The sequence below is a fragment of the Oncorhynchus mykiss genome, chromosome 7 (assembly GCF_013265735.2).
Source record: "Oncorhynchus mykiss isolate Arlee chromosome 7, USDA_OmykA_1.1, whole genome shotgun sequence".
NCBI classification, from domain to species: domain Eukaryota; kingdom Metazoa; phylum Chordata; class Actinopteri; order Salmoniformes; family Salmonidae; genus Oncorhynchus; species Oncorhynchus mykiss.
The window spans coordinates 53,612,546-53,624,206 of record NC_048571.1 but is presented as its reverse complement, the minus strand read 5'-3'; the positions used below and the strand labels follow the sequence as shown (position 1 = coordinate 53,624,206).

General features: G+C 39.4%; 1 protein-coding gene across 4 annotated transcripts; it reads left to right on the top strand.

The window, feature by feature from the left end:
• The first annotated feature begins 300 nt into the window (after positions 1-300).
• On the top strand, positions 301-10,640 carry LOC110527994 (SH2 domain-containing protein 5). Of its 4 annotated transcripts, XM_036983529.1 has the most exons (11): positions 302-615; positions 3,177-3,889; positions 4,233-4,347; positions 5,623-5,703; positions 5,861-5,935; positions 6,020-6,166; positions 6,291-6,491; positions 6,635-6,830; positions 6,968-7,073; positions 9,459-9,618; positions 9,721-10,638. In XM_036983529.1, the coding sequence occupies exons 3-11, from the start codon at positions 4,294-4,296 to the stop codon at positions 9,925-9,927; spliced, it is 1,227 nt and encodes a 408-aa protein (XP_036839424.1). In that variant the 5' UTR covers positions 302-615; positions 3,177-3,889; positions 4,233-4,293; the 3' UTR covers positions 9,928-10,638. The 4 variants fall into 4 exon arrangements, with proteins under 4 accessions (XP_036839425.1, XP_021465402.1, XP_036839424.1 ...); XM_036983530.1 differs by lacking the exon at positions 3,177-3,889 and having other exon boundaries at positions 301-615; positions 4,207-4,347; XM_021609724.2 differs by lacking the exon at positions 3,177-3,889 and having other exon boundaries at positions 303-615; positions 9,721-10,637.
• The last annotated feature ends 1,021 nt before the right edge of the window (positions 10,641-11,661 follow it).

The window sequence follows — 11,661 nt, the reverse complement described above, 5'->3', positions numbered from 1 at the left end:
TTTATAAATCATTATTTGGTGCATTAAGTGGATCCTCTCATTCAGAGAGATGCAACAACTGTTTACTTTTCAAATGTTGAGCATGTTGATGAACAAGGGGGAAATTATGAAATTAACATACATTTAAATTCAGGATGGATGGGCTGCTGCAAATCAGTGAAGGGTGTATTAATCATTAGTTAAAACTAGTGTCTTTCAGACAACTGCAGGTATGTCACTCCATTTCGTTCCGTTTGCTTCCGTTAAAAAAAAAGTTTTGCAACAGAAGTCGCGTAATGAATACTTCCCATATCTAGGTCTACACCTATGTTGCGCAATGAGTGTATGGACCATCAATATGGGCTGCAGAAATGCCTTTTAAGTATGGCCTGATTTATATCGGCGCATCGTGCGTTTAAACGGTTTTTTTTTCATCTCAAATATGTCTCGAAAGGTAAAACGTTTCTAGTCCCGCCCAAACACACCGGTGAATAGCCAACTCTGAATTGAGTCGGGGCGGGCGTCAATTTGACGATGAGGTAACTGACTGGGAGAGGAATTCAGAGTTTGGAACAGTGGAACGGGGTCCGGAGTACAAGAGTGCGGAAGTGAAAAGAGCGTTGTTGTGGCCCTAAAGTAAGATATTTGATTAGCATTGATTTATTGACATGTTTACTTTGCCAAAGCTGTACATGCGTTTAACTGAATCCCTGCATAAATGTTTGCGCTCATAGAACAGACTAACAGGTTTGGGAGTAACGGATTACAAAAACGATCCTTGTAATATATTACCAGCAAAAATATTTTAACTAGATACTTTTGAAAAACTAGATCATTACTTCAACGATTACTTTTAAATTCAGAAAGGATGTTTGCAAAAACAATCTTTGTGACACTTCTCTGTTTTGTAAATGACACTCAAATTAGCATTGAAAAAAAGGCACACATTTAAGTTAGTTCCACCTGAGCGAGTCTGACCACAAGTCAGAGACCACTATGATGACACACGAAATGTGTTTGATCGATTGCGGGAAAAGCGCAGGAATAGGCTTTTGTAGGCTACAGTCCAAGGTATGTCTTCCAATGGTGCGACTGATGTCAGTATCCAAAGATTATCTAATTTGAATCAACGCTTGGAGCTAAGGATGACAGCAGTGTAGTCTACGGCGATACGGATATCACTTCTTATTGATATCTACACAGCGCATTGATGTGAATCACACTGCTGCTCTCTCATTTAGCTATTTGTGCCTTACGGAATGTGGTTGTTGTGGATGGCTGTTCACAAATCCAAACGTGTATTTGAACCCGATAATGGTTGAATTCAAGAAGTTTAAACTGCCCGTTAATCATTGTTTTTGAAACCAGTGGACTGCCAGTGAAAAACGCGCTCTTGCAACAGCTGCATAGTGCGGATCCCAGCCTATGGAATAAAAATAGTTGTTTTCCCCCATAGGCCTAATGGACACATGTTCAAACTCGCACACTTTTGACATACTTAAAGGGGCAATATGTTGTTGCTACATCCAATTTTTGACTTATAAATGATGAGCTCATGAGTTTAATTCAACTTTCACACTCCATGAGAACCCAAAATATAACCTTGTTTTTATCCAATGTTTGTAAACATTGTAAATGTAAACAAACACTGTATAGCCTCATAATATGGTTAAAACAATCATTTTGATATCATGGATGGTCAGTCCTTGCATCCATAGCTCTGTCTATTAGTCTGAGAGTGGTTACATTTCTCCAGGCCCATCCCTCAGCCTACCAAAACAGAGGCGGCGAAACGATGTTGTTCTTGTTTCATCGGTGGATTTGCCCTTTAAACTGCTATCAAGATATCAAAGTGTCACCAACAAAAATAGGCCTATAGCAAATTCAGCATATGGCATTAATTTTTCACATGTAAATAGCACTTTTCAGTAGTGCTCACAGCATGCCATTCCATGAGCGCAGCATTTCTTTTTCAACTCGAATCAATGAGCCCAACCAGTCCTCCATGACAACAAAATCATAAACAACAGAGTAGGGCTGGCTAATAAATCCTTAGTTTTGGGATTATGCTCAAGCAAAATCATTTGGCTAATCTTTACTTCCATATTTCCAAATCCTATTCTTGAAGACCAAGGGGTATAACATTTATTGGAATGACTGGAATTCTGATAGACTTTGGTTTTTAATGTAAATATATAATTTAATTGTATTATTTATTATATGTAGTGGGGAAGAGATTGGTTAGAAGAAGCCTACATAACCAACCCATAAAGTAACATTTAACATCCATATGGACAGCTATGTAAACTTTAACATTGATTTATCCTGCAATAGATGTAGTTCAATTGGTAACATACATTTTTGTCTTCTTCTAATGCATTTTAAGGGGAAAGTAATCTAAAAGTAACTGAATGTAATCAGATTACGTTACTGAGTTTGGTTAATCCAAAAGTAACTTTACTGATTACAATTATGGAAAGCCAACTAGTAACTGTAACTGATTACATTTAGAAAGTAACCTACCCATCCCTGCAGACTAATGGGTGATACCTGCATGCTCTGAATGATGTAGGTTATGGAATACATTTTTACATCTGGTTAAATCCATACCAGTAATAGTGATTTGTATGCTACTCAAAATGTGTGGCGTGTAAGTAATTAGAAGATTCAAACACAACAATGCAACAACCTATCAGATTGCAGGTGCATATAGCCTTTTCATAATATGGCCAAGAGGAGAAGGGGCAGATAATAACCTGACAGACTCGAGTTTTGGAAATTGCTGAAGCCTTCCTATCTACCACCACACTAGTGGTGGAAAAAGTACCCAATTGTCATACTTGAGTAAAAGTAAAGATACCTTTTATAGAAAATGACTCAAGTAAAAGTGAAAGTCACCCAGTAAAATACTACTTGAGCAAAAGTCTAAAATAGTTTGGTTTCAAATGTACTTAAGTTTCAAAGTAAATATAATTGCTCAAATATACTTAAGTATCAAAAGTATAAATCATTTCAAAATCCTTGTATTAAGGAAATCAGACGGCACAATTTCCTTCCTTTTTTTCAATGGATAGCCAAGGGCACACTTCAACACTCAGACATAATTTGTGTTTAGTGACCTCTGCTAGGTCAGAGGCAGTAGGGACGACCAGCGATATTCTCTTGATAAGTGCATGAATTGGACAATTTTCCATTAGGATCCAGCTGCGACATCATCTCTCAGAGCAGTCATCCCTCAGGGTCTCTATGCTGCCATCTACTGATATGTCATCTCTCAGTGCAGTGTGTCGCTCAGGAAAAGTGGAGGTGTCGAAAGGAACCATATAAGGAGAAGTGGGGATTTTGAAAGGAACCATATAAGGAGAAGTGGGGATTTTGAAAGGAACCATATAAGGAGAAGTGGGGATTTTGAAAGGAACCATATAAAGAGAAGTGGGGATTTTGAAAGGAACCATATAAGGAGAAGTGGGGATTTTGAAAGGAACCATATAAGGAGAAGTGGGGATTTTGAAAGGAACCATATAAGGAGAAGTGGGGATTTTGAAAGGAACCATATAAGGAGAAGTGGGAATTTTGAAAGGAATAGTGAATAGACATTTTTGGGGATAACTAACATTCCTAACTGTCATCTCTGCAGAACATGACTGACATCTTGAGTGGCACCTTTCAAAACCCACACTTCTCCTTATATGGTTCCTTTCAAAATGTCCACTCCTTTCGAAACCCCCACTTTTCCTGAGAGATGACATTGTAGACCCTGAGGGATGACTGCTCTGAGAGATGACATTGTAGACCCTGAGGGATGACTGCTCTGAGAGATGACATTGTAGACCCTGAGGGATGACTGCTCTGAGAGATGATGTTGCAGCAGGACCCCTGCAACTTTCCAGTCCTGCTAAGCATTCAAAATGTAAGAAATACTTTTTGGGTGTGAGGGGGAAATGTATGGAGTAAAAAGTACTGTATATTATTTTCTTTAGGATTGTAGTAAAGTAAAAGTACTTAATTAGTACTTTAAAGTATTTTTACTTAAGTACTTTACACCATTTCACCAAACATACCTGTTTCTAGCTTAAAATTAAAATGTTTGAATTGTTCACAGCTCATTTTAGCACTTCTACCTGCCTACAAAAGCATTTTTTTTACATTGGGAAAATAACACTACCGGCTAGTGCATATGACACATCATTCACATGTCTAATGTTCATCATACTGGGTGCTGTAAAGCTCTCTGCTATATTCTGATTCTGCAGAACTCAGGGGAACTCCTCCAGAAACAGCAGCATAAAGAAGTAGGCTAACTCAGGAGTGAAAATGATGGGTGAGATACCGGTCAGGGAGGATGGCACAGTTACAAGGTCAGCTGAGGTAAGCCATATCCACTGACATAGCAAAACACATCTTCCTCCTCCCCATATAGGAGTTGGTTACTACACTGAACAAAAATATAAACAACATGTAAAGTGCTGGTCCTGTGTTTCATGAGCTGAAAGAAAAGACCCCAGAAATGTTCCATACGCACAAAAAGCTTATTTCTCTCAAATTCTGTGCACACATTTATTTAAATCCCTATTAGTGTGCATTTCTCCTTTGCCAAGATAATTCATTCACCTGACAGGAAGCTGATTACACAGCATGATCATTACTCAGATGCACCACTAATATGTGGGGCACCTGTGTAATGTGCACTCTAAAATAATGTACTTTTTAGGGCACTTTGTACCATAAGCTGCCTCCAACGCTGTTTCAGAGAATTTGGCAGTACGTCCATCCAGCCTCACAACCACAGCCCACGTGTATGGTGTCGTGTTTGCGAGCGTATTGCTGACTTCAACGTTGTGAACAGAGTGCCCCATGGCGGTGGTGGGATTATGGTATGGGCAGGCATAAGTTACGGACAACGAACACAATTGCATTTTATCGATGGCAATTTGAATGCACAGAGATACCACGACGAGATCCTGAGGCTCATTGTCGTGCCATTCATCCGCCACCATCACTTCATGTTTCAGCATGGTAATGCACAGCCACAGCCACATGTCGCAAGGATATGTACACAATTCCTGGCAGCTGAAAATGTCCCAGTTCTTCCATGCCCTGCATACTCACCAGACATGTCTCCCATTGAGCATGTTTAGGATGCTCTGGATCAATGTGTATGACATCGTGTTCCAGTCCCTGAAAATATCCAACAACTTCTCACAGCCATTGAAGAGGAGTGGGACAACATTTCACAGGCCACAATCAACAGTCTGATAAACTCTATGCGAAGGAGATGTCACACCATATGCTGACTGGTTTTCTGATCCATGCCCCTACCTTTAAAAAAAATAAGTTATCCGTAACCAACACATCTGTGTTCCAAGTCATGTGAAATCCATAGATTAGGTCCTAACTAATTTATTTAAATTGTCTAATTTCCGTATATGAACAGTAACTCACTAAAATCTTTGAAATTGTTGCGTGTTGCGTTTATTTTTTTGTTCAGTATATTATTTTTTAATTTTTTAAATGTATCCTAAGAGGATGAAATCTGAGTGGACTCTACTTCCCTTTTAAGACCTTGTTAATTAGTTACATTACGTGTTTATCTATAATCAACAATTGATAGTATGTGTAACATAGTCTTTCTTGTTTATATAGTATGTTGGGTCTTTTCATGTGGACGACTGCTGTTTGGACGATCAGATGCAGCAGTTGCACACACAGCTAAAGTCTCTCAAAGTAGGTGCTGGTAGTGACAGGCTAGAAAGCAGCAGCAGTACATTAAAACACATTTTGACTGTTCACAACTTATTATGGTGGAGAATTTGTAGACAGCCCGAATGCAAAGGCAAACACGAAAAGCTTTGCCTGAGGTGTTGAAATGTCTTTTTCACAGACATGCAAGAAAAGGAGGCCTGTGTCCCTTAAATTTTCCATCAAAGGGGTGAAGATGTATGATGAAGATGAGACGGTAAGAGTTGAAATTCCCAGTCTTAAAAGTCATCAACATAATTTCTTTCCTTTTGTGAATTACTTTCCTCTTCCTTGTCTGTAGACCCTCCTCATGGCCCATGCTCTACGAAGGGTCTCCCTTTCCACTGCCCGCCCCTCGGACGCCCAGTTTGCCTTTGTTTCCCACAACCCCGGCAGCCCTGATGCCCAGCTATACTGCCACCTTTTCAAGGCTAGGCATGCCAGAGCAGTAAGAACCTGTATTGGATCTTTATCTCCCAAGATGATTGTCAACAAAATCCCTCTGTGTGTCTGTTAAGCTGCAGTTTCTTGTATCTGATTTGTCTCTCTGTTGGTATGTTGTTTTCTCCCAGGCCCAGTTCCTGAACCTGTTGCTGTGCCGCTGTTTCCAGCTGTCCTACCTGGCAAAGCACCCAGAGGAGGCGCAGGATGAGTCTGTCGGCCCACTGCCCAGCCGTGCCCCCTCCCTCCTCAACCAGGGCTTCCCTCTCTGTGTCAGTGCCCTTGTGTCATTCCGAAGGGCCCCCACTCAGGGCTTACTCCCAGGGGAAAAGGTCAGGACAAACTTGTGATTATGTTTTAACTGAATTGTGAAAGTATTATTTCACTGTGCTATTTTTATTTGCTTTGCTGAGCCCGTACATTTTGCTGGCTTAGCAGTTGGCCAGTTAATACTTCCTATGGGTCTTTATTGTAGGTCTTCCCATTGAAGAACAACGGAACAACAACTGAGGAACAACCGAGCAGCCAAGAGGAGGTCTTCAACTCCTCTCCTTCCCTGGTGCGCAAGAGAGCCATCCGCAACAAAGTACTGCGCTCAGGAGCCTATCGCTCCTTCACTTACAGCCCTCACAAACAACGTCACCTTCAGGATCAGCTAAACTCTCCAGAAGGTGGGCTAAATGTGCAGAGAGCACTTTCAAGAGTGAAACAATTCATTAGGTAATGTTGAAATCATTCCCTAGAGGGACCACTTGGAATGGGATCATCACAAGATGCTAAGGAATCTCTCTTCTTATGTGTGAAACAGGGAAGGGGCAGGACAAAATGCCAGTGAGGAGAGCCCGGGCCCCGAGCCTTGCTGAAACAGAAGAAGCTCTGGCTCAAGCAGTGTGGTGTTGGGCTGGCATTGCCACGTGAGTCCTCTCTCTTGCATTTACCTCACTCACACTGATGCTAGTTCCTAGTGTATTTTATGGAGTGTTCAATTGACAGTGGTGTAAAGTACTTAAGTAAAAATACTTTAAAGTACTACTAAAGTATTTTGGGGGGGGGTATCTGTACTTTACTTTACTATTTATATTATTGCCAATTTTTACTTCACTACATTCCTAAAGAAATTAATGTACAGTTTACTCCATACATTTTCCCTGACACCCAAAAGTACGCGTTACATTTTGACAGGAAAATGGTCCAATTCACGCACTTATCAGGAGAACTTCCCTGGTCATCCATAATGCTTTTGATCTGGTGGACTCACTAAACACAAATGCTTTGTTTGTAAATTATGTCTGAGTGTTGGAATGTGCTCCTGGCTAAATGTAAATTAAAATATATATAATTATTATTGGGCCTTCTGGTTTGCTTAAAATAAGGAATTTGAAATGATGAAATGAATGAAATGATAAATGAAATGATTTATACTTTTATATTTGAGCAATTCCATTTACTTTTGATACTTAAATATGTTTACAACCAAATACTTTTAGACTTTTACTTACAGTGGCAAGAAAAAGTATGTAAACCCTTTGGAATTACCTGGATTTCTGTATGAATTGGTCATCAAATCTGATCTGATCTTCAGTCACAACAATAGACAAGTCACAACAATAGACAAGTCACAACAATAGACAAACAGTCTACTTAATCTAATAACACACAAATAATTATACGTTTTCATGTCTTTATTGAACACACCGCGTAAACATTCACAGTGCAGGGTGGGAAAAGTATGTGAATCATTGGATATAATAACTGGTTGACCCTCCTTTGGCAGCAATAACTTCAACCAAACGTTTTCTGTAGTTGTGGATCAGACCTGCACAATGGTCATGAGGAATTTTGTACCATTCCTCTTTACAAAACTGTTTCAGTTCAGCAATATTCTTGGGATGTCTGGTGTGAACCATTCTCTTGAGGTCATGCCACAGCATCCCAATCTGGTTGAGGTCAGGACTCACCTTCTGGGCTACTCCAGAAGGTGTATTTTCTTCAGTTGAAGCCATTCTGTTGTTGATTTACCTCTGTGTTTTGGGTCGTTGTCCTGTCCTGCATCACCCAACTTCTGTTGAGCTTCAATTGGCAGACGGATAGTCTAACATTCTCCTGCAAAATGTATTGATAAACTTGAGAATTCATTTTTCCATCAATGATAGCAAGCTGTCCAGGCCCTGAGGCAGCAAATCAGCCACAAACCATGTGCTCCCTCCACCATACTTTACAGTTGGGGCCTTCTTTTCTCCACACATAGTGATGTGTGTTCCTTCCAAACAACTTAACTGTAGTTTCATCTGTCCACAGAATATTTTGTCAGTAGTGCTGTGGAACATCCAGGTGCTCTTATGCGAACTTCAGGCATGCAGCAATGTTTTTTTTGTTGTACAGCAGTGGATTCTTCCATGGTGTCATCCCATGAACACCATTCTTGTTTAGTGTTTTACATATCGTAGACTCGTCAACAGAGATGTTAGCATGTTCCATAGATTTATGTAAGTCTTTAGCTGACACTAAGATTTTTTTAACCTCATTGAGAATGATGCGCTGTGATCTTGCAGTCATCTTTGCAGGATGGCCACTCATAGGGAGAGTAGCAACAGTGATGAACTTTCTCCATTTATAGACATTTTGTCTTACCGTGGACTGATGAAAATCAGGGCTTTTAGAGATACTTTTGTAACCCTTTCCAGCTTTATGCAAGTCAACAATTCTTAATCTTAGGTCTTCTGGGATCTCTTTTGTTCGAGGCATGATTCACATCAGGCAATGATTCTTGTGAATAGCAAACTTACATTTTGTCAGTGTTTTTTATAAGGCAAGGCAGCTCTAACCAACATCTCCAATCTCGTCTCGTTGTTTGGACTCCAGGTTAGCTGACTCCTGACTCCAATTCACTTTTGGAGGTAATTTGCCTAGGGGTTCAAATACTTTTCCCAACCAACACTGTGAATGTTTATATGATGTATTCAATATAGACAAGAAAAATACAATAATTTGTGTGCTATTAGTTTAAGCACACTGTGTTTGTCTATTGTGGTTGAAGATGAAGATCAGATGAAATGCTATGACCAAATGCTATGACCAATTTATGCAAAAATCCAGGTAAATCCAAAGGGTTCACATACTTTTTCTTGCCACTGTAAGTAGTATTTTACTGGGTGACTCACTTTTTATTGAGTCATTGTCTATTAAGGTATCTTTACTTTTACTCAATTATGACAATTGAGTACTTTTTCCACCACTGTCACTTGATGAGAACTCATCTGAACTGTCAGTGGTCTCTAAATCCTTATCATGTGTTGCAGTGACAGCAGCTCCTCCCTGCTTGCAGAGGATGTCCTGGGGTCGTACCTGCTGTGCCCCCATCCTAAGAGAACTGGCTGTGGCTCTCTCATAATTCGTTTCTCTTCTGGACTGGTCACCCACCTAATAAACAACACCTCCAACGGGAAATACCTGCTTGAGGTGAGCAGTCTTGACAGTTATTCAGATTTGACTTGCTTTTAAGTTTAATGTATTTTCCACTAGCAATGTAGTAATTTGTATTTTTTTATGTTGTTATACTAGAACTGCCACATAGAATTTAGCACCATTGCTGCCTTGATAGAGCACTGCACCGATATCAAGGGGGAGCTGGACTGTCCGCTGAGTTGTGCCCGTGTGAACCACTGCTATGAGTGGGAGGAGAACGTTGCTAAGGCACTGCCTTTAGCCTTACACCAAGGCCTCAAAAGAAAGAATGCAAAATACACCCAGAGGAAACAATGGGTTTAAAAGTAATTTCTGATCATTGGATTGATCGATGTATCTCATTTTCTAAAAGACACTGACCATATGTTACACTGACACCTTAAATATATAATTCATTAACTTGCATGCTTCACTTTTGTTATTGTTTTCAGATTTCTGATAGAAACACAACTCTAACTATCAAATTTACTTCCAGCAGGTGAATTGTGATGAGTAGAGTAACATTTTGACACTTAGCCTCTGGGATGTAGGGTTGTTTTAATGTCAAAAAGCTGTGTGTTTGAGTATATTCTTCTATGTTTTAGCTGCACCTACCTTACTTCACCTACGTTTCAATTAAATTATTTTAATACATTTTAATTACATTATTTTAAAACGTAGGAATATTATGTGTGTGTTTGTATAGACTATATAGGGACATTTTTTTATAGATTAAGCAGACTAAGGTTTTTTTGTACATTAACTCTGACTCATGTTAAGCTGTCTTTTTGAATTTGTGTTTTTCACTGCTGTCTTTTAAAGTGTTCTGTGAGAACTAGCAGTATTTCTTCATTTTGATTACAGATAAATGTACTTCCTGAATTAAAGGGTATTGTTGTGTTTTATATTTGTAAGCATAATGCATTGCCATATTGTATACTGTATACCAGGTATTCCCAAACTGGGGTACGCCAAATAAAAATGTGATTCACATATTTTTAAAATATATATATATATATATATATCTTCAAATTTTCAAACAGTCCATTTATATTTTCCAACAGGGCTATACATTTGGGTGAACTCTTTTTCTCACCTGAGTAGCCTCGTTTCACTGCCAAAAATAAAATGAAACCATCTAGTGTTCAGTGAAATAACAACACAATGTCAAATACAGGTAGTCCAGTCAAATAATTAACATCCAATCACATTAACCGTTACTCTCTCGTGGGAATTCTAGCTAACCTTAACGTATCTGCTGCTCATTTAGTTTGTTTGAAAATTGATAAATGGTAAAAAATACAAATAAAAAGCAAGGCCCGCGTCCATAGAGACACATATCAGCTCTACAGGTAGTACTGCTACTACCAGCAGTTATACACCTGCAAAAGTTGACTACACAAGTTGTTCTGCTTCCACGAGAACCTCCAATGCTAGCATCAGTAATTCTACATTTGTTGTTAGCCCAGCTAGCATGGACACTTGCAGTTGTGAATCTGATGCAGCCGAAGAGCTACTGCCCCCTTACCCGGGAAAGCATCAAACAACAGACCGGGACGTTGGACCATTGAAGAGGCACAAATATGATGAGAACTACATTGATTTGGGGTTCACTTATATTGGGAGTAGTGCCTTTCCTCAGCCACAGTGTGTTATATGTGCAAAAGTACTATCCCACAACTCAATGAAACCTTCACTCTTGTGCAGATATTTAGAAACAAAACATGCCAATTTGAAAAATAAGCCACGGGAGTTTTTTGAGAGAGAATTAAGACAACTTTCGAGTAGTAAGACATGTATAAAAATAACAGATACCATTAATGGTGAGCTACCAAGTGGCTAGGACAGGCAAGCCCCATGCTATTGTGGAGGACTTAATTCTTACTGTTGCTGCGGATATGGCTGGGACAATGCTGGTTGGAAAAGGCAAAAAAAACTATACAGATTATGTTTTCATCAAACACTGTTTCATGACACAGGAGATGTTTTGAAACAATTACTGCTTCGCATACAAGCCAGTGAATTCTATGCGTTATAGCTGGATGAGTCAACAGATGT

Excerpts from the sequence above, each read along its gene's own strand:
- LOC110527994 (XM_036983530.1), top strand. The coding sequence starts at position 4,294 with ATGATGGGTGAGATACCGGTCAGGGAGGATGGCACAGTTACAAGGTCA. Across the intron at positions 4,348-5,622 it reads CAGTTACAAGGTCAGCTGAG|TATGTTGGGTCTTTTCATGT; the intron begins GTAAGCCATATC and ends TTGTTTATATAG. Across the intron at positions 6,167-6,290 it reads AGGCTAGGCATGCCAGAGCA|GCCCAGTTCCTGAACCTGTT; the intron begins GTAAGAACCTGT and ends GTTTTCTCCCAG.